Source organism: Sinocyclocheilus grahami, unplaced genomic scaffold (genome assembly GCF_001515645.1).
Source record: "Sinocyclocheilus grahami isolate Dianchi unplaced genomic scaffold, SAMN03320097.WGS_v1.1 scaffold997.1, whole genome shotgun sequence".
NCBI lineage: Eukaryota > Metazoa > Chordata > Actinopteri > Cypriniformes > Cyprinidae > Sinocyclocheilus > Sinocyclocheilus grahami.
The window spans coordinates 107,113-133,818 of record NW_015506176.1 but is presented as its reverse complement, the minus strand read 5'-3'; the positions used below and the strand labels follow the sequence as shown (position 1 = coordinate 133,818).

At 42.9% G+C, this 26,706-nt stretch overlaps 1 protein-coding gene across 1 annotated transcript in view; it reads right to left on the bottom strand.

Moving 5' to 3' along the window:
* The window catches only part of LOC107565374 (zinc finger homeobox protein 3-like), a 61,400-nt gene extending 40,213 nt beyond the window's left edge, over positions 1–21,187 (bottom strand). The window contains exons 1-3 of the mRNA XM_016250589.1: positions 21,177–21,187; positions 20,470–20,524; positions 19,688–19,919 (exon numbers count right to left, since the gene is read on the bottom strand). Of these exons, the coding sequence (XP_016106075.1) occupies positions 19,688–19,919; positions 20,470–20,524; positions 21,177–21,187 (298 nt within the window). The remainder of the gene's footprint in view (positions 1–19,687; positions 19,920–20,469; positions 20,525–21,176) is intronic.
* Positions 21,188–26,706: the final 5,519 nt, after the last annotated feature.

The window sequence follows — 26,706 nt, the reverse complement described above, 5'->3', positions numbered from 1 at the left end:
CCAAAAAAGTTTCACAAACAAATGACTCTTATGAGCCAGATGAATAACATTAGCTGATTTAACATCAGATAATTAAAAAATGTGACCCTGCCTGTGAAAACCCAGCTAAAGTCATTTTTTGTGATTTACTGTTTTCTACATAAAATCATCCTTCATAAAGATGTAAAGAACATTATGTGAAAATAAGTTTTATATTGATATCGAATATTTAATATTGACTGAGTAAGGCCATGTCAAAGATTGAAATCAAAGTGAAATCAATGGTTGAAATTAAACTTTGATGCCTGTTATCTCATAATTAGATTTTGAGACTTTAGCATGGATTTCATGCGCATCTCGTCAGTAAAGCCGGTTCTGTGATTAGTAATAAATCTCCATCACCTGCTTTCAGATGGAGCAGCGTTTACTACACAAAGTAGTTCACTGACAAGCTACGCAATATCGCGTTCATAACCGCAGGCGATACATCGGCGATGTATCGCCTGCAGCCCCAATGTACACCATCTGACACTATTGCTTCCATAATGATACCGCCACAGAACTTTTTATAAGGGTGATCTGCAAGTCGGCTGAGAACAGAGCAGAGTGCAATAGGAAAAGAGATAAAATGGACAAGACCTCTTTCGGCTCTTACCAGCAAATGCAGTAGCTGCTCTAATTGGTTTAGGGCTAACATTAATTACCACATTGCTCATTAATGGATGAAGCCTTTATTGGTTCCATTGATCAGCAGGACTTGTTAGCCATCATCCTAAGCAATGGTGGATGTAACAAGCTTACATATTGGCATATCAATTAATGCAATCAATTCCTGCCGAGCAGCTGCCATTCCTCCCTCCCTGGGCCCGGCACTCGCTCCTTCTCATCCCCATCATTCCTTCGGACAGGCCAGACAACAGCCTGATGTCATCCAGGAATTAACCGAGAGATTCCTTCATTTCTGCTAAAGAGGAAGTGCTGGCTTGCTTGGCTTAGACAGGAAGCAGAAGTACAGAGAGAGACAGGACAGACGCAGGTTGATATATATAGCTAAATAAAAAGAGCTGTTGAAGTTGAAGAAGTTGGCCATCCCAGACTAGTGTTATTCCACAAGTCAGTCTAATTTAGCTTTAGTGCCAAATACAGACAGTCAAAAGGATCAACAAAATAGGAACATCAATTTTGTCTCTTTCTTTTTTTGCAGTTTCTTCTTGTCTATTTTCGCTGGTTTAAGCTGACTGAGCTTTTTTTATTTAAATTAATTGATTATATTTATTAATGATTTAATTATCAGTAAATACATTCAAATTCTGATGATTCATTTTCTGCCACCAGTGTAGTGCTTCTAGAAAACACAGGCAGACACGGCGACATCTGGGCAGACAGACGGCACTAAAAATGGAAATAGCAATGGGAAATTCTAACCACTATTTCAAGACTTGTTGGAATGTTCAGCAGGATTACCTATAACCTTTACAATGTCAAGAGGCACATCTGAGAAAGATCATCCTCACCGCTGTTTAACATGTGCTACATTCAGTCCTAGAGCCGCTCCTTTCCAAACTTCCCTCTTTCTTTTTCTAATTGAGATCAATGCTGCTTTTTAAGACACATTGATTAGCACTTAAAATCTTCTCTCTATCACCGAGGGTTCTACAGGGAATGCAGATGTTAAATATTACAGCAGCATGTTGGACTAAAACACCATGTTCTTGGAAAAAAACAAGGGTAGAGGACAAAGAAAAACAGCCCATGATAGGCGGACATGCATCATGACAAAATGGAAGGATTTAATGGCAGGTGTGCAGCACTTCATTTGCCTAATAACAAATCATTTGAATGGTGAGAACACAGAGCGTTATATCACCTGCAAAGGACCTTTTTCAGGATAAAACTTTGCCGGTATTGCAATGGCAATTGCACATGTCACCTCGGAAGTAGAGCTTAAATACCTGAGCTAGAAATACCATGTGTCTAAACAATGCAGAAATAATGATGGCAGGACAAAGCTGACTGGCTAATGAAACTTCAAGAGCGCTCAACCCTTCACCAGCGACTATTCTCAGCTGTGAAAAATATCATTAATATATGTCCATAATATGTCCTTATATATAATATAATTATATATATATATAATAGTTTTTTTTACAAAACAATTACAAAGCATGACATAATAATTAAAATATCCATATGTAAAATATACAAAATACAAATGTAATATACAATTTATATACATTATATTGTATCATATTATATTATATATTGCATTGCATAATATATTGAAATTTCTTGTAATTGTTTTGTAAGTTCCTTCCATTTCCTTCCCAAAGCCACTTGAAGTATATGTGGAACACTGGTCAAATGTTGCACATCAAATGAGGTTGTCCTGAGAAGACGGGGAATCCAAACTCCCCTAGAGTCCTATTAAAAGTGAGACTCGTTTTGCTGGAGTTCATCTGCCCGAGCGGCTCATTCACTTCTAAATGACTCAACTGGCACATTTCTCCGCACAGCCATGACAGCCCGACCCAGAGCACAGCGTCCCAGAGGCATCTTCCCAATATGCTCCCTTCCCTTTAACTCAGACTACACATATCAGAGACTACAAACAACATTCCTGAAAAGCATATTTTAAACTTGAATAAGGGCTAGCACAAAGGTTAGTTGCACTCACATGCAGCCAGGCTTCCAGAGACATTTTGACATTAGACAAGGGCACTGTCGAAGCCGAGGCCGCTCAGATGTGCACATTAGCAGAAGAAACAACTGTGAGATGAAGATCAAGGTCAGAAGAACGAGTGATGCAAAGGGAAAGGCTGGATTCAGACTAGTTTGCCTACGAAAGCATATGCACACAGGCACTTCGGAGGGGCACCCAGTCACTCGCACGATCCGTGTCCTTCAGGCAGCTCCCCCAGACTCCGTCCCCTGGGCGACACGTAAGTGGGCTGAGCAATTAACAATTTCATGCTGATTGCCTGAAGCATGCTTTTCTATACCATAAAGATAATAGCATGAAGGGCGCCACATTCCCCCTTCACAGTCTAGACCCCCCCCCCTTCCAATCCCGACCCATAATTCCCAACCGCCTCCAATCCTGCAGTCCCGTGTGATGCACTTTCCCCATTCATTGAATCCTGAGCGTGCTGCCTGCTGGCTTCATTACAGATGCTCTACACTCAGACAGCACATTTAAGAAAAATATAGAAAGGACTCCCTGAAGAGTAAACAGGTATGATTATTAAAGGATGTGAAAAAACAGGGGGAAAAAGATGAGATTCTCAGTCTCCCACTGGCTTCGGGTGATTTGAAAGTCTAATTTGGCCGCAACACAACAGGCGTACAGGTTGTACAAAACAAACCGCCTCAGTTCCCGTGATGCACTGAGCATGCTCTGTGCAGAGGGGTGGTGACAGACCCATCATCCGCTGCCATTGGTGGCCGTCTGTGTGACAGCTTGCGATGGAAGAAACTGTGCTAACCGCTGATTCTGATCAACCTCTCCGCAATACACCACGTACGAGATGCACATCAAAGTGTAGTGGAGACTAGAGGCAGGAAGCTAACTGTACTCTTGTGGTATCATCTGGCAGCGAAATTACAATAAAATGGGTGCGTCAAAAACACGTCTCGCATGTTCACGCAAAACTGCGAGTCTCAGGGGTTTCGAAAACCGTTAAATATGCACACACATGTCTGGATTGAGTCGTTAAAATGGGCATCAATATAGAGGTGATTTTCAAAGAGTCGCCCTTAATGTTCAGAGTGACGGGTGTAAATAAGGATGTGGCAAAAGATAAACACTACATACCAACCCATGCACAGCGGGCACTGCTAATGAACACACAACCCCTTTTCCAGACAGTTCACGTGCCCCAAACACTCATTTCAGTCTAAAATCACTAATGATATTTCTGTGTTAATGACTGCCTGTTTTTAAAGCAGAAGCTGCTCGGCTCATACTGGAAATTGGAGGATTTATTTATCGATTGTTTAATGTTATGACCAGAAAAGGGAAATTAATGAACTTGAGACACAGATGAAAATCAAAACAGTGCGAGTGAACATTAAACAAGACAAAAAAAAAAAAGATTGATTTCATGCTATTTCGCACTGAATGGATACATTTCCTTCATGGTATACAGTGTCGACTTGACCTTCGTTGTTGTTTCTTTTCTTTTCTCTTCCCAAATAGATCTGCCAGTAAAAGGTAATAAGGAAAATAAATTCAAGAATTGATTAAAATATAATAAATGCTTGATTGCATTTTGCACTGATAGAGTGCAAGTCCCTGATCCTCTTCAATATTCAAATGACTGCATTAGAAACGCTCCCAGGAGTGATGAGGGAACAGGGGAAGGAATCGGGAAGAGGCGATAGGATGGACCGCAAGGAAAAGGTAGTGATGGAAGCCTGCCTGATGCATTTTGCACAAAAAAGTCTCAAGAGCTTTCGGAAAATGTCAAGCTTCAGTCTGATTTGCTGACTTAACACTATTTCACATTAAAAGACATCACGTTTGGTCACTGTACCTGTCAAATGGCTGCTTCCTGTGAGAATAAGGTGCAATTTAGATCCAGACTTCATGCCTCATTCATTCAAAGCATCAAGATGTTACTTTTCATCCTCAGGTGATCATGGCTTTGAAAGGAAAGAATTACAAAAGGATCCTGCATTGATGTACACAACACACCCCCTCCCGTCTTGTTTCTCGCTGTCCCCCCATTTCACCCCACCACACCATCTAAATTGCAGTCACAACCCCCAGCACGTAGGGGATGATAATTGCAGACGGCCAATAAATTACTACTGCCTCCACATCAATTATAAGCATCACGTCTGGCAATGAGGAAAATGAGATCTTGTGACAAATTTCATGAGGCTTGGCTGCCCAGCAGCCTTTCTTAACATGCTACAGATAGCAATCCCTTATCTAGCCTCTGTAATGGGGAGCTACGGATAGAGAGATGGAACAGCAGCCATTTAATTAAAAAGCTGGGTGGTGGTGGTGGTGTGTTGGGGTGGAGGGGTGGTGGGGGGGTTGTGTAATTCATTGTAGGGGCCCAGGAAGAAGACAAAGGCTTTGTCTCCAATACATATTTTGCCGGTGTTCGTTTGATAGCCATTCAGAGCATTTTTTCCCCCTTCTCTGTACATTCCATTTCCCCCCCTCCAATCCCTTTACCTCTCCCACCTCCTCCCTTCCCCTCTTTTTTATGTTGTTATTTCCCAGGGGACCACTGAGGTGCTTGCTCCACCAGGGCTGGTGCAACTCATTTGAGAGGGGCATTTTTTTTAGTACGAATGACTGCAGAGAGCGAGCAGACAGACAGTGGCACTGAATGAAATAGCCCCGGCACCTAATTGCGTTCCCACCTGGGAAGCGCGGGTGAAGGCGGCAGCTTCGGCGGGAGGAAAAGGGAAAGGGACCTGATGAGGATTTATAGAGGACAGGAAGACGGCAAAATACAACACCAAAAGGAATGGACCCTAAATCTTATTCCCTGCCGCAATATTCATTGCTGTTGCAATCGGGTGCGCTGATAGAGCATTGCAAAAACGACCGCTGCGTTCAAATTATAGCTGCACTCTCTACTAATATTTAACATCATTAGAAAATCATTAGAAAACCATCATAAAACCTGGGATTATGACTAGAGTATTAAACACAATGATTATTCAGGGTGTTCCTTTTCCCTGCTTTTCTCTCGGAAATTAGATTTCGCTCTCCACGCCTGTGCAGGAGAAAGTAAGAGTATTTCTCATAATTACTACAACATTTGAACACATTGGCCTGCATGAATTACTATACCATTATATGATTGTTTTTCATTCCCCCAAAGCAAAGTTCTTAAAGATGGGCTTTCCAGAGAATGACAGCTGCGAATGGCATTAATGCAATTTCGCCACGAGTGTAAGAGGGCTAATTCAGAGATTGCCCACTGCCTCCGCTGTTGAATGGCCGTTGTCATTAATATGTTGTTTCTCATTGCGTTAAACCAGACGCACAAATGGCCACGCGGCGAGTCTCCATACATTTCCGCAGAATTACCTTTCAACAGTAGGGTGATTAGGGTATTCGCTGCACCGCATACAAGTCGTGCCGTAATGTAGCTATCTTTCCCTAAAAGATCGCATTTGATGAAAATGAATCTGAAACGACATTATCAAACACAACTTGCATTTCTTTCTTTTAATTGCATACATATTCCGCAGCTATTGCCTTCAAATCATTCGTTTTTGCTACTCACTTTGGGCAAACTTCAGCAGGATATCACCAAGTATGTGTGTATGTGTGTGTGTGTGTGTATACAGGCATTATCAGTAGCAGTAATCAGTCCAGAGGGAGAGGGCATGTAATGGAGGTTTCCCCAGAGGAGATGAAAGCCGCAGGGCTGAGTGGGTTCACAGGCCTGGGGTCTCTCTCAGCTTTTCAGGCAGGCGGGCCGCTTTTCACGAGTTCGGTTCACAGAGCTCCCTGCTGAGGAGCAGGCTGATGAAGCTCTTTCCTGCCTTGTCATGTTGCGCAAATGTACTGACCCCTTGACCCTGCCCTAAAAAGCCCTCCTGGCCAGACTGGCTCACGGCATTTGTTGGGGAGCATATCCATGTCTTCGCGGAATTAATCTGTGGACAGACAATGGACGCACAGCAGTGGCATGGTTTAACACCCCACAACAGCCTATAGTAACAGCCGATGAGTGACGATTGCATCATAAATGAACACACAGGTCCAGGAAGCTCTGAATGAGTGCGGGTGCATACACAAGTCAATCACAGGACCTGTGTTTTGTACTCGCATCCATCACAATCTTATGTATTCATGTAAGGTGGACGCCTATGGGTGGAAAAGGGCCCTTGCTTTGGACACAGAGGGGGAGCTTGGGGCAGGAAATTCTCTTCAGGCAGAAAAAACAGGAGGTTAAAATAAGAGCAATCCTTGTCAAGGCTTTGAGAGTAATTCAACTGACACTGATGAGAATCAATGCTCCTTTGAATGCATTACTTGGCAGAAACAGGCCTTTTGTCCCTTAAACCCAGCCAGCGAAAAATGATGCCCTTCGAACAATGGGGGGAGAGGTGAAAATATAAAGAGAGAGACAGGGAGAGAAAGAGAGTGAGAGAGAGAGAGGTCCTCCCTCCATTCCCTTTCACTGAGCCAAATGGATTCCGAGCACTTATGCATTAATCAATCAATATCTCTCACTGTACATCAATGGCGCAACTAAGTTATGAATGACCTTTCTGACAAAAAAAGGACACTTTAATGTGCACAAGACTACATGTAGCTGAGTAACTTTGGCCCATTTTTTATCACGCATGATTACACCTGCACAAGGCATGGGGCCATTAATAGTGCACTAAATATGACGAGGTTAGTCATTATTCAATTAGCACAAAAGAAGAGGGCAAGGGACAAATCTGCGAGAGAGATGGGGGATGTCATTCTTTGGACATCCATCTGTCATTCAGTGCTGCCCAGAACAAGCGGACTAACCCAGAATCTTATTTTGCTTCCACTCACTATGACGATTTTCATATTATTTCAATAGCGTCATATCTTAAGTGTCACATTTGTTCGATTCCTGCTTAGAGTAAAAAGCAGGGTGCTAAGTCACACCACATTTACATGTAGCATCTGTAAGAGGATCTCCTATGCTTTAAGAGCACTTCTTTTGTAGCGATGTTCAAGAGCTAATTTAAAGATGGCTTCTATCTTTAGATAAAATTCGACTGGAAACACTCGCAGGAAACACTCGCAGAGCCGAGTCTGTTTATGATCAAGTACAGTGTCACAGTATCATTCGGCTGATCAGTCAGATACAATTAGGACTCGAAATGACTTGGAGCTCAGCCATTAGGACAAAAGTCCTATGCCTTCTGAGGGTTTCCTCTGTCAGACGGATCCACTTGAAAGTGTTTGGGTTGAACTTTTTTTATCTTAAAGAATAATAAAATCAGCAGTGAAGTGCTTTTAATTATCTGCTCATCAGTTATTACTAGTCATAGTCCTTCCCCCTCACGTTCTCGAGTCGAGCGGTTTTAGACTTCGGAAGCAAAATCTCTAGTGGCCAGGAACTCGCTCGGCATTGATGGTGAGAGCGGCACTTAACTCTTTGAGTAATCAAAACTCAATAATTTCTCATTAAAATCCCGAATGCCTGAAATCAGATAACATTTGGGGAGAGACTCAGGCTTCGTCCGAGAAATGGATTTCTCTGGAAAAAAAAAAAACTTTCCTGGAGGTGGGAAACGGAGAACAGACAAAGCCCGAAAGAATTTGCCTTTTTTTTAATGGGTCCGAATATAAAAAAAAGGATTTTTTACATAGGATTTTGACATGGGGACTTCTGTTTCTCAGCCACCCTTTTTTTGGGGCTCTGTTGGGGCGTGGAGGTAAAGCATGGAGACAGAGTGGAACGGACAGGAGCTGACTGCACAGCGAAGCTGAGAAAGGAAGAGCCCAGGCCAGGAGCACAAATTAATGCTATTGTGAGTTTGCGCACAATAGGGCCTGCAAAGTGACTGCGGAAGACCCTTAAACAAAGGAGACATCGCTCTTTCCTCCCTTCCCAATTAGATTTTCTCACCCATTTTACATTACAAAAAAGGGTCAATTTTTGCCTAATTCCTCCCTGCCACTGACACAGGCACCTCGGAAACTAAACCAGGAGCAGATTAGCGCCAAGCATGGCGTGATTGACATCGACCTGCACGCTCGTTTCGGACACCTTTGCCGCGGCTCCATCCCAGCCATGAACCCTCCCTCCCTCTCTCTACCTCCTTTGCAGCTGTGTGTGATATTCTGCAAATACACGCAAAAGACAAAAATGTCTCCTCACTTCATTTTGACTGTGGCCTGATAAATGCTATGCACTATTAATATATTACACTCTGCTAATAATCGTTCGAGTCTCTAGGCTGTGCTCAGCGATAAACAGAGGTTCTCTGTATTATTCATCATTTGTTGATGTGTCTGATTTGCGCTGGTTTAAATGACTGACACCATGGGAATGGATTTGAAATTGAGGGACTAGCAGATGTGAAGCGAGCATGTGTGTGTGTGTACAGTATGTTTTCTTTAATAGGCACGGGTTGGCTTGTCATCTCTTTGGCTGCTCCATTGCATTGGCTCATTAAGGACACAGAGCGGAGTGATTCTGGTAAGTTCATGCTAATTTCCGTCCCTGTCTGCTCAACCACCCTTCTGAGACACTATTAGTGCCTGTTTGAATATTCAGATAAGCAGGGACCAGAGACACACAAATTAAATCCCTTTATTCTGATTTAAGTCCTACATTGGGCTCCATCTGCACCCCCTACATATGGGCAACAGTAAAGACGGAGGGCAAATATGGAGAGAGTGAGAGAAAACAAGGCCCTCAAGAGTGTTTCTGGCATGCTACCCGCTTGCATGAGAGTTACGAAACATATAAATATTATAAAACGTAATATCTAGTGATAAAAACTAAATTTCTAAAGAGCTGCAAAGTTTTAAGGCCGTATGAGCTGATTGTTAGTCCTTCAGAAAGAGAGGAACTCTAAGGAAGTCTTCAAAACAGGTGCATAGAGTCATTGACCATAGAGAATGAGAGAAGAAAAGAGAGGGCAGCTTTTAATAGCGGCACTCGCTCTAATGCAGTGCCACATGGCTCTAAAGTGGGGCTGGAATGGCGTGTCTTTCCCACTTGACTGTACAGCCCAGCTGAATTGACTCGATACGCAGAGCTCTCCTGTACGGTGACTGAGCAGTTAGCATGAAAATTGACCTTTGCTTGCTTTCTGAACTGTGGATTATTCATCTTTAATGCCTTCAATTGGTCAGGGTGGCTTGAGCTGGAATCTTACGACATATTTGCCTTCTTTCCTTCCCTTCTCTGTGTCTTTAAAACTCATTTCTAACCGAAAAAAAAAATGCACTCCAAGACCTCTGCGAATGACCATGCCAAGAATCCCAGCGCAATAAAAAGGGCAAAAAAGCTTGTAAACTGCAGCAAGGATTGGAAATCAACAGACAATGATTGCATATGCAGTAAGCGTTTAACAGGCAATGTGTAAAACAAAGAAAGAGGGAAATTCGGGCTCAGCAGTGCTATTGTTCCCCTGTCTTTACGTAGGGCTGGTAAAATATGGCTAAAATAAAGGTGCAATTGCTGGCAAATGGCCATAAATTGACACCAAGACTTGCAAAAATGGCTTTGATTCTTTTCACGAGAGCTCGGCCTTTGATGTGCCGTGGCAGCTATCCTGACTTTCTTCGTACTTTATCCAGTCGCAGTCCGACAAGACACAAAGTGCTAGAATAAATACACAACATTCGCTTCACACTGAACGTTGTTGTCTAAAGATCATCAATCAGTGGTCTCAGACCCATCTGAACGGGCTGCAGCGAGAATGTGTCTGCTAGCAACTAATAAAACAGAAATGACAGAGACAGAGTCCAAGCAGACAAAGAGATAGTGTGAAAGCTTGAGACGTCATAAATCTGGCCCAGTCAAACTCCAGGAATGTCCCAGTTTGTCAAAAACAAATAGCAGCTTGTCTCCGACCATTGCTGGGCAAAGGAGCCCTCACATCTGGTCAAACAGACCTCTCGCTCTGTCAGGAATCTGGTCGAGTCCATTTCGGACAAACAAGGCCTTGAAGGGGCATCGTATTGCCCCAGAATGCCTCTGAAGCAGTATGCGGACTAATCAGAAGTCTTCATCAACAACGCTAACCACATGTTACAGTGTGGCTAATCGATAAGCCCTGCGACGGCCTATAGCGTGAGAATCGCTGTTTCTTGCCTGTGAAGTTTTGCCGGGCACATACAAGGAGCGAACATGATGGCATCTTCGTGTAGGAATCCTGCCTTCGCTCCCCTCAAAGACCCCTGTCAGAATACACTAATGTCACATTGATCAGCTGTCTTGCCTTCCCTAACATCCCTCTGTCCCCACTTCTGTCGCTCGCTCCTTCTCTCCTCTGGGCTGTGTGTGAATAATCAAGCGAGGGCTGAATCAATGGCTGCCGAGTGGCTCCACAGGTAAAGGTTAGCAGGGTGGAATATTGAATTATTCTTGCTTCTATCATCAGTACCATCTGCTTGGCTGCCTATAATTGACAGGTCAGAGGGACAAGATGGCTCTCTTTAGTATCTATGTGTGTGTGAGAGCCCGATCTTTGGCGCTCTAGCCGCAAAACAACAGACAGCATGTCTGCGATGAAACGTGCATCTTCTCTTCAGTGAGGGATTGTTTCATGTGCCAGTTGCCCTGAGAAGCCGGAGAGAGAGAGAGAGAGAGAGAGAGAGAGAGAGAGAGAGAGAGAGAGAGTCGGAGAAAGAGGGCATTCTGCTGTCAGAGCTGTATGTTGAAGACACAGGCAGCTCATCCACAGCCAAATATCATAGCTTTTGATCTTTCACTTCCTCTCTAGAGGGGACAAATCAGCTTATTAAAAAAAGACAAAAATCTAAAACTTTCACCGTCTCTGACCAATGATGGGAAAACTCCATCTCTCAATCCCTTTGTGTTTTCATAGCCTGTGGTCACACCAATCTGATGAAACTCTAACTGAGGGAAAAATCACCCCTCTCACTGAAGTAGCAGCGTGGCATCAAATGCCAAATCTGAGAGCAGCTAGAAACCCATTGGCTTCAGTCTCAAGTGTAACTGACATCCATAACTAAAAGAAAAATCTATATGAATGTACAGCCAGTCATTTCTTAACATCTGACATACAAAAGATCACTTCAGAATACTTGGAGAAGAGCTCCACATTTATTAAGACTACATTTATCTTTACATTTATTATTAATTATATTAATTATAATGTGTGTGTTTGTGAACATGTATACATGCATATCAAAAATAAAATAAAATAAAATATGTGACCCAGGACCACAAAACCAGTCATAAGGGTATTTTTTATTTATTTATTGAGATGTATACATCATCTGGAAGCTGAATAAATAAGCTTTCCATTGATGTATATTTTGTTAGGATAGGAAAATATTTGGCCGAGATCTGGAATCTGAAAATAAATAAAATATTGAGAAAATTGCCTTTAAAGTTGTCCAAACGAAGTCCTTAGCAATACATATTACTAATAAAAAATTAAGTTTTGATATATTTATGGTAGGACATTTACAACATATCTTCATGGAACATGATCTTTACTTAATATCCTAATGATTTTTGGCATAAAATAAAAATCGATAATTTTGACCCATACTGTACAATGTATTGTTGGCTATTGCTATACAAATATACCCATGCTACTTATGACTGGTTTTGTGGTCCAGGGTCACATATAATATAATTTTGGAGGATTTTTAAAGTAGATTTTGGATGCTTAAATTACAGTCCGCAGGTGATACTAATAATCTCAAATTGGTCAACAATTTGTATTTAAAAAGGAACATTATATATTGCTCTTTCACTTCTAAAGACCTTTTCAACTCTCTCCATGTCATCTGCTGTTTCTCCTCCAGCCGCACATTTCTGCTTAGCCGCAGTCAGTTTGGACACATGACTGACAGTTCCTATCCTCTGTGGTCTCAGTGCCCTAACTGACACAGGACGAGTGCAAGCCTTCAGTCTGCCACCCGAAACCATCACGCCCCGCTTGTGCTCCCCACCGCAGCCTCCAGGCCCCGGAATAGAACTCATTAGCACGTTTGGTAAGTACAAATGAGATGACTGCCTCCTGATGGACTGTCTATCTTTTGGATCAGCTTTCAGGGAGAGTGTCTCGTAATGACGGGTGAAGGGAATGAAAGAGGGGGAGAGAAACTAATATTATAATGCTCTCTGCACTCACTCTGGGCAGTGCACCTCACAACGGCCTGAAATGGAGGGCCCTGAAGTGGGCTTGATGACAGAGGAGGCCTCTTTCACCCACACGCAGGATCCCACTGTGGGTGTGTGAACACCCACATGCGTGTTAATTGGGTGTCTGTGAGCATGTGAACCTGTATACAATACAAATCTGCTGCACTTGTACAATTTACACCCTCTTATCATCTCCAGATCGAAATGGAGCAAAGAAACAGGCTCCGTTTTGAACATGCACGCTCGATGTACACACATACGTACTGCTTCGAGGCCCTCCATTTGACCCAAGCCCCTCTCACCTCCCTCTTAGGGCAGCCAGTGGTCAGAGCTATCCGGGCCCGTCCAGTAAAACGGCAGAAGAAAGCACCACGCAATCTGTTTGGATTCATAGACAATCCCAGAATAGCAATACAGCTTCTTGGTCAATTTGCAGTAGCAGGATGAGCTAGGGAAGGAATTTATACAGCGGCTGTCTATAAACCAACCGGCAAAGAAAATACTTCCTTGTGTGAGCTTGGCGCAGACATATGAGCTCTGCCCAACGTTGCGCTGAGTGGAAAATCCATAAAGCCATCACTTAGGCTCTTTAATAAAAGGGACAGTTTCATTTTAATATTTTTCAAAATGAAAGGTAATGCATTTATGAAATTCATGGCATGCTCAGTGGACTAAAAACAATTTCCACTGCTAGGCTGTGGCCTTCAGCTGTGGATTAGGGGACAGACGTCCGAGAGGAGCCGACCTGAGGCCCTCCGGGCCCTTGCCAATCAGATCGCTTCCCCTCATCTCTAGCAGCATCCCAGCAATACCAGACTTTATTAAAAGAAGCCTCAATGATGTTGCATGAGTTGCCCTGTCTTTGCTCAGATGTACCATGGCATTGTTGGGGCATGGGGGTCGTGGTTAGCGGCTATAATATCCTGTTTCTGGGAAGGTTTACTTTGCATTTTAACAAGCATGTAAAAAGAATAGGACATTCCAAGACCGGCTGCTGTCTGCAGGGCTATACGTGGCCCCGGGTCCAGACACGAGCCTTGCCCTGGATAGCCCTAGCCAGCCTTCATAGCGCCTCTTCCCCTGGGGAATGCACATGCTTTATGTGCTTCATGCAGACATGTGGCCCCAGTCAATAAGAAACAGACACATACAAATGTGTACACACACATCCACATCTCTCTTAGCACAGGATGTCATTCCAGTCCAGTAAAAATAAAGGTAAGGCCTTTTTAACACCGCTCGACTCTCCTCTCACTTGACATTTCCTGTCCGTCGTCCAGGGGCTTTAGTAAGTAAAGCAAAGAGCACAGCAAACATTTGTTGGATTGTAGTTGGAGGAGAGAGATGCAATTCTATAGGAAGACACTGGGACCCTATTTTGTAAAAAGTAATACTCTTCCCCATGTCCTGGTCTAGGCAGCGAAAATGTAAATCTAGTTTAGGGGCCAATGACATACAAGCGTGTTAATTTAAAAAGGGAAAAAATCGTATTATATACATTTTACATATTATTTATTATATATTATACAAATTTATATACATTCAATTATATATTTTCTTTTTGAAATATGAATTATTCGTTTTTAAAAATCTACAATTTGTTTTACATTTTTTAAAGCATAAGCAGTAAGGCTTATTTTCTTCATGCTGATATCAGGACAGCTCCATCACCTTGACATTTTGACTTTATGCCTTCAAAAAACTCTGTAAATATGTAAATTAATTTTAATTCAAAAATTAAAAACACGCTCATCAGAGAAGAGGTGTGTTCAAGTCATTGTAAGTATGAATTTCATTCTTTATATAAAACTATAACAACAACAAAAAGTCATGTCATTAACCCTTGGATCGGTCAAAGTCTAGTTTATATTCTCCATTGCACTTCCCACTCCCGCTTGGGTACTGAGAGGGGAGGGCTGCAGTTGGCAAGAGAAGCCAAGCAGGCTGCTGTTCCCGTGTCTACAGACAGGGATTTCCTGCAGCACGTCATAGCTCAGCGATCACGGTGCTGCCATCTGCGACTGAAAAAGATTTACATCAGCAGCTAATCCACAGCGCCAGTGCAATGTGTACACACTCCAAAACAGCTTTCTCTCCTCTCTCCTACAAACATACACAAATCTTCCAGGCTGGCTGTAAGCAATGCCACCCAAAGGCCTGTAGCGCTACCAAAAAGCCAACTAACCATCTTTCAATTCCACTTTCCTCTTTTCTTACTCCCCTGTATCTGTCAGTCTGAAATGTTCAAAAAAAACTTCAGTCCATTAAGTCTTCTGAAATGAGAGACCCCAATGTGTCATCCCAGCTATATGCCCTGGTGAACATCACTCATAAAACCTGTCATCTGCTGCTGTAGTGTCTCTTCCCACACATCAAGCTCAGACACACACACACACACACACACCCGGGAAGCTGACTGTGTCCGTGTAAGCATGTGTTACTGTGTGTTGTCTTGGGCGCCTGAACTTTATAATTTTGTGAAACACTTCTTGCAGAGAGCTCCTTTGTGTTGTGGCTAGCGAAAGGGTTAAGAACGACAAATGGACATCCAGTGAGAGAATGGCATGCTTGAGAAGCACATTTTTAATGCGGGGGCAGGAATTAAAACAATGCCTGCCTTTTATCCACGCACTGATCTAATTGGATGGGAAACTCTGCTGCCTTGGCACTCTGTGGGCGAATCAGAGGGCAAAAAATATATATGCCACATAAACCCAGACTACACCACCTGCACTCGTGCCCAGACTAAAACAATGCCTGCCTTTTATCCACGCACTGATCTAATTGGATGGGAAACTCTGCTGCCTTGGCACTCTGTGGGCAAATCAGAGGGCAAAAAATATATATGCCACATAAACCCAGACTACACCACCTGCACTCGTGCCCAGACACCACCACCACACAGAATTGTAGTGTGTATGTATTAATGTCATATCTGAATATCTTATATTGTGTTCGTTATGGGTCTAATAATGCTTAGCTGGCATGTATTCACGGGAGATTGGATACTTTAATCAAGCCTGAACTTGGTTAGTTCTGAGAGAAAACAATATCATAACACCATATGGATCAGAACTGAAAACAACGCTAATCAATATTTCCACAATCAATTGCTTTCATCTACAGCATCTGCTATGGCACACTTTCTCTGAATTAGTGGTATGGATCTTTTTTTTTAATTTATCCTCATTGATATTGTTAACAAATGACCAGAAAATGGAATGTGACAGTTCAACAGAGAGAGATGCAAAAAACCACCCTCAGGGGTGGCTGTGCAGCCTTAATCTGGGATCTATTAAAGTGCTGTATCTGTTGGTTAATGTACATTACTGGAGGTTCTTAATTCATAAACTTCCAAACTAATTGTCCGGCAAAGAGTTTTGAGTTTTAGGTTTGCATACTACATTCTAAACTCATTGAACTCTAATTGAAAACTAGGGGCCAGATTTACTAACAGCTTGCGCCAGAGCAAACCAGAAATGTCAGAATTTACTAAAGAAACACATTGTAGAATTAGCACTGAAAAGGCATGGACACAGTTATTTTTGTGCCTGACCTTATTGAATATGCATTTGTAGGAGTTTTCCTTTCAGGCACAAAATTTATGGGAGGAAAGTATTAAAATGAATCATGCAACACGATTTAATAACGTTTGCGCTAGTCAAATTACTGGTATTTGCGCCATTATTTAACGCCCAAAAAAGCATGTCTTAGTTTTGAGTTTTAGGTTTGCATACTACATTCTAAACTCATTGAACTCTAATTGAAAACTAGGGGCCAGATTTACTAACAGCTTGCGCCAGAGCAAACCAGAAATGTCAGAATTTACTAAAGAAACACAGTGTAGAATTAGCACTGAAAAGGCATGGACACAGTTATTTTTGTGCCTGACCTTATTGAATATGCATTTGTAGGAGTTTTCCTTTCAGGCACAAAATTTATGGGAGGAAAGTATTAAAATGAATCATGCAACACGATTTAATAACGTTTGCGCTAGTCAAATTACTGGTATTTGCGCCATTATTTAACGCCCAAAAAAGCATGTCTTAAAGCAGGTGCTAATTTGCACTGCTCTTGGTAGATTGCGCTGGTCATTATGGAAATGATCTGACTGCATCTGTGTTCTTTAATGTGCTCATTGTTAGTAAATCACACACAGAATTTTCCCCTCCCATCGGTGCTTTTATGGAATTGCGCTCTAAATCTAATTTGACCTTTTTTAGTAAATCTGGCCCTAGATGTTTTAGTCTACATGATTTGAGGTACAATTTATGCCCATAGCACAGGATGACTTGCATGCTGAAGTTTAATACTTAGGAGTTAGGGATTACGCAAAACTTCTCAGTCCACATTGATGTTGCCCAGGGTCGTCGGAAACTCCGGGGCGAGAAAATTGGGGAGTAGGAAAGTCGAGCTCTGCTTGGGGAAGAAGCCCAGCACCTAACACCAACAGTGCTGCACACCGCACGGCAGCAGCCAAGGGAATTGCTGCTTAGCTGACCCAGAAATCCAGGGCCAGCTTTGTTTTAACAAGCAGGGGAGCCTTCTACCACTTTAGCAACTGTGCCTCAACCACAAGAAAGAGCCCAGTGCCTCAGAAGAGCTAGCGGGGAGGAAATTAAATATTACACCATCAGGGAATGGTTTCAGTTGGATAAGGGGGGCAGGACATTAAGAAGTGTAAAGGTAGTAGGGGGAGGGCAGGTTCATAAGCGCAGCGGACGACGGTGAGGAATTAGCCATGTTTTGTACTCGCTGATGAAGTATGTTCATTATCAGCGTAATTCGAACAAGATGCCGAAGCAGGGAGTAGGAGAAGGCGAAGAAGGCCGACATTCTTTATTACACACCTCATTTCATTTAACTGACCTTTAAATATATATACTTACTTATACATACAAGAGTTGAAAAGAGTCTGTCAACTTTGGCCCCGCTATTTAAAGGGATGGGACTTGTTTTCAAGCTGAGCAGTGAGCCACGGCTTGGCAGACAGGAGCTTGAGTTTGATCTTGCATCCGTAGGGCAATCAATCAGCTGTTCAACGCTCCAACTGCAGCCCGCTCCGTTTGGTAAACAGAACGTCAAAGGCTATTAGGACAGCGGTTCCTCTCTGAAAACCCAGCCTCCCTAACCGAGCTCTCTCAGGCCCGATCCTGACGTCACTTAGCAGGTATCAGCTATCAAAGGACAGAAATGCTGGGACCCATCTCTCGCGCTCATTCTGTCTGCGTAGGAAACAATAGCTGATAATAAGAGGCAGGCTGGTTCCCTTTTGAGCTGCTGGTCGATTTACACTCACCTTGTCCTTCATCAGCATTTCCCAGTCAGCACTGGGCTAGACCTCTGCCTTAATCATCTACATATTCTCTCCTGAAGGTACAGAAATTCAATAATATCTAGTCTAGAAAAAGCTAGTAATTAAATACATCAAAAAGCTTGCATGGCCACGCAATCAGCCATCATCAAAGAACGCAGCCATTTCTCACTAAAAAGAACATCTCATCTGACTAATTCTGGAAGAGTTTGGAAAAGTTGTGCCGTACAGCAGACATAATGTGTTGTTTGAGTTGTCGGCTCATTTGACGTCAAGGGGGTTCAACTGGATTGCTGCAACTAGAAAAAAGATGGCAGAGGGTTGCATGTGTGTGTGTGTGTGTGTGTGTGTGCGTGTCTGCCTACACATCTTTACTGCAGGAGTCATTACCTAACCTCCAACTAGCCTCACAAACAAGGGAATCCATTAACGCACATCAAAGGTTAGCCAAGAAAATATATAAATAAATGCTACATCAACCAAAAAAGAGAGAGAGCACGAGGGAGAGAGAGAAAACCAGACTTGTTTGTGAACTCTTTACCTCCACCTACCCAGAAACACACTCTAAATCTCCCGCACCCCCACCCTTTTAACCTAAGTGGGCCTTCCTATTGCCTTTGCATGTTCACTTGTCCACTGTACTATAGTCATTAACATATTTGGAGTGCAGCGAGCAGAAAGCTTAATTGTCCTTAATTGCTCGGCTAAATATGTTCTCTAATGATTCTCCTCAGATCTGTGACTGCCTTTTGCGCAATTTCCCGGCCGCTGGCTTCATTATCCCTGCCTCCTCGGAACAAAGCGTCTTTAGAGGCCAACTCCCCCCGCCGTTTTTTGCTCTCACACTCTCTCTCTCTCTCTCTCTCTCTCTCCCCAACGACACAACAGTAAGAGCCAGTTGGGCCGCCTGGCTCACGGGAGGGAGGGGAGCAACGCACAATGGAAGTCTTTTGTCAGGGCACAAGAGTCAAAATTATTAGAAAACCAAATCCATGCTGAAACAGTGTGTTAATTGACAGCAGCTCTGTCGTTTTAATGGCGAACTAACGTATGGTCTGACTAAGGCCTCGGCCCCCGCCTTTTGTTTTTGGCGCCTCCCTCCCCTCGCCGTTCGGAACTTAATGGCATCTATGATTGTTTGTTTAATGGCAGAACAGCACGGGGACTGTACTCGTATTAATAAACGTGCAGTGCCAGATCGCCATTGTCCTTAGGAAATTCCCTTGCCTTATCAGTCATCAGTGGAGCACGGAGACACGGCATTGATGTCATAGACACGGCAGAGGGACTGAAGATGTGCTGTGCTCATTCACTTAGAAACATCTCACTAACTCCTGTGCCCCTGATGCTGCATGACCAGGTCTGAAGAACCAGGTGATTATAAGAATCTGCTCTATTGTTAGCCAGATCTGAAACTGCACTACAATGAACATTGTAGTCTATTTACAATGCAATGTCTATCAATTATCAAGTCTGAATTATCAATGGTGTGGGAATTTTCCACTCTCAGTTTCAAAAGAGGGGAATGCCATGAAGATCAGACGAGCATATAAACTCGTATTCTTTTACTTCTTACCCATGTCGGCAGAAGGGCATTTGCGAATGGTGAAGATGGCGCTCAACTCCTCCTCTTCCTCAGGTAAGCCCTTCTGCAGGCGCTGCAGCTTCCGCAGGCTTTCGCTGCGCTGGTGCTTCATGGAACGGACGTGTTGGATGAGGTTCAACTTGGCCTTGGTGGAGTAGTTACACAGGACACAGTGGTAGTAGCTCGACTCGCCCTCCACAGCGTTCTCGTGCTGCTGCAAATGCTGTAGAGAGAGAATGAACAAGAGTTAGCATGGGGTTTTTAATGAACGGGATACCTAATGCCATTTACAAATGAATAAATCAATTACCAATCAGGACTCTGTTGTCTAACACAAAGTCAATGTCATTCATCAACAGTACGCTGGTCTCTGGACCTTAGCGTAAGCATGTGTCTCTGTGTGCTAACAAGACATAAGAGGGACGTTGGCGTCCCCGGGGCTGGTGAGGTAGACGAGAGGAGCATGTTAGCATCTACAGGAAGAGCTTGAGCAGGGACACACGGAGAAAAGTGCATTGATCCCTTTCACTCAAGAGAAGTCTTTCGTCTCTGAAAAGGAAACTCCAAACATCTGCCTGTTTCACGCATGGGATGTTAAATATTGATCACCAGTGAGTCAAATCCTGCTTCTTTGAGAGCGAGGCAAAATGAGCGAGATGGGGCGGTGGTAGGGAGCTCTGACCATATTCAGAAGAGGGTATAGAGATCCTTGGGGGGACCAGAGATATGTGGTACGATCCACAAACTCAAAACAAGCCAACCACAGCGCACACCCAACGGTAACACAACAATCCCGAGCTGAGTCTCTGTTCATTGAGCACACCACACCTAATCAATGAGACAAGACCAACACAATATAGGCACTGCAGGTCTATAGATCTGACTGCTAGTCCCTAGTTATCACTTTGTGCACGTATGCTCAAAGCACTTACTAATACATCTTGACTAACCTTGATTCATGTCTTCTTTCAAGTCATGATTGTTTTATAAGCTTCATGAAAGCAACTTGTGAATACTGCCGGTGTTAATTAATGGCAATCTCTCTGTTATTCATTCTTCATGGCCATCATCTCTTTGGTGAATTATGTTTGTGTATGTAGAGTGACAGATTTATAGTGAGACAATACGCACAGCTACTGTCCACACTCAATGTAAAACAAGGGAAACAAATAACCTTTCTGTGTTCAAGAACTGCATGGTGCATCTTTAAAATTATATGATAAATGTGCATGAAGGTCATTGGTATCTTTAATACTCAAAACACATAAGATGGTTGGAGCCATGGCCAGCAGCTTGCATTTGAGCTGTCGTGCTTTAAGGGGCAATGTGAGTTAAAAAAATAAAAAACAAAAATGTCTCATAACATTTCCAATCACTTCTGCTCATCATTTCCTGTCCTCTCTCCACTGTAAGACCATATATAAAAAGACCAACTATGATAATGTGATTAAACAGCTGCATCTTTCCTAGGTCTTTTTACCTTGAACTCATTGTTTACCTTTTGTTACGTGAGTCACGAAAAAGCAACTAAATTGCACCATGAAGGAGATGATGCAAATCTGAAAAAATATCTCTCTGCTAAGAAGCTCTTAATCTCCTGCACAGACCACCCCCAAACCCTGACAAAGGTCGGGGAAAACAAATTGATTCATTAAGACGCGGCTGAGTTGGCTTTGCCCTGCAGCGCAGAGATGAGATGCATTTCCATCGGCTTCGGATGCACAAAGCCAGAGTAACATTAGATTTTTAACCCAATTAAGGCCACATCAGGTGTTGACAACAGTGAGAGAGGAAAAAAATATTATGTTCCCTGAAATGTTCTCCTTCTCTGGTAATATTTAATTTTCGGGTACCATTGCTATAAAGGATTTTTTTTCAAGGCAATTGTGGTGCTGGTATCATATGTCACCCTGGTATACCTAAGATGTGCATTAGGGCCACTGACTTCCAGGAATGGGTTTTTGCTTTTTGTGTGTGCCCCTCAGCTCCATGTAATGGAGTTATTAGGTGATCGTAAAAGGCTCTGTCTTTCTCCTCACGCTCTCTCGTGCGCTCCTTCTCTCCCTTTCCTGTTTGAAGTGGGGGTATGATGTCACTGAGTAGGTGCTGCTGGATGTTTTGGGCTTTGCTTGAGCTGCACTTCTCCACCTCACCCTCCCTAACACATATGCAGCATATCAGAGCTCAGGTACACTGATCTGTCACAGATTTGCTTGCATAAAACACCAAATCAATCCATTGCCTGCTTTGAAATGGCACAGTTTCTTCTTTCTTCACAAGAGAGGAGGAGAATATATTAACTGAAATTAATGTCTATACTTCAGCCATCTTTGTGGAAATAAGTGCAGCGAAAAAGAAGACACCTGAAATAAACTTCAAAGATCTTTTAAAAAAAATGTGGGGAGTTTTACAGCGCCCATAAAAAGGGCAGGATTTACAGGGGTGAACCTTAGCTGGCTCAGCCCAGAGAACAGCAATATATCACTTTTTTACCCAAAACTGAAGCTAGTCTACCACACAATTGATGCTAAATATGTTAGCCATATGCTACACCATTACAATTTTGGGTACAATATTTACACCAAAGCACTATGGTGCTTCAAAGAATAACATGGTTTTACCAACATGGCATTGCAATTATACTTTATGTAAGGGATATTAGAAGGTTCAAGGCTCTCCAACACACCAGAGATAATATTCATAATTTCCATGTAGCAGAGATACATATATTGCTCTACAGGTCTGACACAGAGGGCCAAACAGACCCATCCAAGGACCTACGTCTCTTTCTTACAAAAACACAGATATTTTCACAATTCCATCTCAAACATCCACACAAGGGACTCCTGAGATGCTTTCAGCACCTAATCTCCCACCCAACACACACACACCCCTGGGTCTGAACATGAAACACAATAACGCATGAGAGAGCGCTTGTGTGCGGCGTGTCTGTTTCCTATGATCCTGAGATGAAGCTCCATGCTGATAAATCACCTCCAACTGAAGTGCAGGAATTCAGCGGCTTAATGAAAAAGTCATGTTCACTGAGCAGGGAGGGGCTGGTCAGGGTGCTGTTGAGAAGTCTCCCCTCCGCAGGGGCCCCAGAACAGCCACATACAGGCCCCTGGAGCCAGAGAAGGCCACAGAGTCAGCATGGCTTACATTACTACTCAAAATTCATTTAATTGGCTGGAAGTTAATGGCAGACTTACAGGAGAGCACATGAGCTGTGGGGAAGTGCAGTGGAGCGAAACCTGAGTGGGCTGGAGGGAGTAAACGTGTGCGTGTGTGTGTGAGAGAGAGAGAAACAGAGAGTGCAAGTGTGTGCAGCAAGTGCGGCCCATCTTTACCGGACAGGAGTTTTGATTACTCTCTCTCATACACATATGCACATAACGACCCAATTGGAGGATGAATCAGTCCCCTGTACTCGTGTAGGTGAGGAAAAGCAAGGGCGACCCACCTTATCCACCCCATCGCAACTCAACATCGCGTCTCTGCCTGCTTCGCTCCCATCATGCAGAGCTATCACTTTCAACAAAGACTTACAGGAGAGCACATGAGCTGTGGGGAAGTGTAGTGGAGCGAAACCTGAGTGGGCTGGAGGGAGTAAACGTGTGCGTATAGTGTGTGTGAGAGAGAGAAACAGAGAGTGCAAGTGTGTGCAGCAAGTGCGGCCCATCTTTACCGGACAGGAGTTTTGATTACTCTCTCTCATACACATATGCACATAACGACCCAATTGGAGGATGAATCAGTCCCCTGTACTCGTGTAGGTGAGGAAAAGCAAGGGCGACCCACCTTATCCACCCCATCGCAACTCAACATCGCGTCTCTGCCTGCTTCGCTCCCATCATGCAGAGCTATCACTTTCAACACCTACCTGCTCCTGTGCATGGATCTACAGAAGCATCCACTTATGTGGGCTGAAAAAACACACACCTTTCACACCCATCACCGCTTTAACTGCCAGAGAGCTGAATATAGTGCAGGCACTCAGCATACTTCCACAAATGCCCAGGCCCACAGTGGAATCGTGGTAAAGCGGCTCTAAGTTCCACAACATACTCTACACAAGTACATGGACTCAAACGCAAGCTATTCAAACGCAGGTCCGTGTTGGATTCTCAATGTTACTGCAAGAGCTGCTATACAAGGTATTAGTGCAAACTGTCTTCTACAGTAGGTGTTAATTTTTACACACAGATTTGTTTTATGATGAAAAAAAAAATAATTGTTAATATTTCATCATGTCACATTTATTAGTCATACCTACTATCAAACGAAAATGATGTCTAATTTTAGTCAACAAAAAATAAATTTTATCACTGCTTTTTTAAAGTAAAATGGTTTAATAATCATGATATACTTAAGAAAAAATACTAACGATAAAATACTAATACTAATGAAAAAAGCGAACATTTTCATCAGTCAGTTCAGAATAGTCAGTTCTTATTCAATTTGAATTTGAATGCATGCAATTTATCTAACGTTAAACTATCACCATGCCACATAATTGTCACTACCTATCTGAATTACAACAATCTACAGTAAATAGACTTTTGAAGGTAACCCTATTGTTCGTTCGAGTACTGTAGTTTGTTACGCGTTATGTATGTGCAACTGGACCGCACACATACACTGGCCAAGAATTCACGTATGCATTTGTGTAGAGTATTGTTTTTCTGGCCTAAAGCCATATTAATTGTTAATATTTCATCATCTCACATTTATTAGTCATACCTACTATCAAACGAAAATGATGTCTAATTTTAGTCAACAAAAATGAAATTTTATCACTGCTTTTTTAAAGTAAAATGGTTTAATAATCATGATATACTTAAGAAAAAATACTAACGTTGTCACTAATGAAAAAAGCGAACATTTTCATCAGTCAGTTCAGAATAGTCAGTTCTTATTCAATTTGAATTTGAATGCATGCAATTTATCTAACGTTAAACTATCACCATGCCACATAATTGTCACTACCTATCTGAATTACAACAATCTACAGTAAATAGACTTTTGAAGGTAACCCTATTGTTCGTTCGAGTACTGTAGTTTGTTACGCGTTATGTATGTGCAACTGGACCGCACACATACACTGGCCAAGAATTCACGTATGCATTTGTGTAGAGTATTGTTTTTCTGGCCTAAAGCCATACACAAATGTGCATGTGGTGTGTGCACAGCCACACACACATACAAGACCCCCTTTTGATCCAACCCCTATTTCTACTATTAAATTTGGCAGTGCTCTTAATACAAAATTAATGCATTAAAACAGATGACTATCCAGTGGCTAAATAGCTATCAATTTCTCCCAGAGCTGACGAATTCCCACTGTGAGTGAGCCAGAGAGTGTCTGAATGTGTATTGCTTTGTAATTATCCCAATGATTCTCGGCACTTAGTGGCGAGGCCTGGTGATTTCCACTCATACTCGCTCACACACATACATACATCTGCTTTTCATGGTGTATCATGGTGGGGACTTTCCATTCACTTCTACTGTTTTAATACTGCGCTAATTTATTTTTTAGACCTACCTCAACCCTCAACACAAACCATTTAGCATTTTCATTATGCATGTTTATTAAGCCATTTTCCTGATAGGGAAATGGGGTGGGGGGTCCCCACAATATAGGAGATTTTAGGATTTACTGTCCTTATGGAAACATTTTGTCCCCACATAGGTAAAACCTGACACACACATGCATACTGTCTGATACTGATACCAGAGACAGGAAAATTACAGAGACTAGACTAAACCACAATCTAAGCCAAAATGCTTAACAAACCACTGGCCACGCACTTTATGCCAGGTTATATATCCATTGATATCATGATGCTATGGGGTCATACCAGTGCCTTAAGGGCAGCAAACTAAACTGGATTCAGCCGTATGTCATCCTGATGGATACAGTCAAGTGCGTTGACACCTTTGTAACCGGCCTAATGATGACACTGGTTAAATGATAGCCAATGAGATCACTACTCTGCATCCTGAGAAGAGACAAAGGGATTTGCCTAATGGGCAGAAAAACCCAAGCAGAGATGAGACGGGAAGCTGCACCCTTTCTCATATCTCACCCTCTGTGTATGTATGTATGTGTGTGTGTGTGTGTGTGTGTGTGTGTGTGTGTGTGTGTTTGAGAGGATTTACTTAGCTCTACAAAACTGAACTGATTTGTCCCAAAAAAGTTGGCAAAATCGAGTATATATATGATATTTCAAGAAAGTTATTAGTAAAAAGCAGGTAGCGTTTTAACGGTAGACTGCAGCAGTGAATGAGTTTGTCCTTTGATTTTCCTTCCTACCTTCTTCACTTCTCTAATTCTCTTTTTCTTTATCTCGTTTCTCACTTTGCAACAGTAGTGGAAGGAGTAGCAGGACCGCGACCACAGAAGCTGCGCTGGATGCCAAGTTCAGCGGCTGGTTCAAATTAGCCACTGCGAGCGGCGACATGCCCAGACGCTGTGCTGTGGCTGGAGAGACAGCATGTACCCACCCCTTAACTGCATACCTACCACTTCCTGCACCTCTCTCACTCTCTGCTATGTTTTCAGGCTTGCTTTGCTCTGTGCTGCTGGAATAGCCATTCTCCTACTTCCCAGAGGAACGTTTTATTGCTCAGATGTTGCTCTTTCATAGCTCAGGAGTTAATGGAATTCCCCTTCAGGAACTCGAGCTGCATCGAGATTCACTTTGGGAACGCCCTTGCGTGACCGCATTCTGAAGCACGTGTCAAATCTGTCCAATGGAGCAGCGAGACGTCACGAGCAGGGTGACGTAAGCACCAGAAAGCATAAAAGCGCATCCGGCCGGGCGCCACCCAGCTTCTGCTCTTCAGTAGCGCTCTGTGTATGTGTCTGTCCATTTACTGTTGTCTGTCCACACAAGCACTCATATATATAAAACAATGAGAAAGTCTATGGCGAACGGCATTACAAACGCTGTGTTTCTCCCTGCCCATGATATCTGGCGGCAGGGGATACACACAATTTGTGT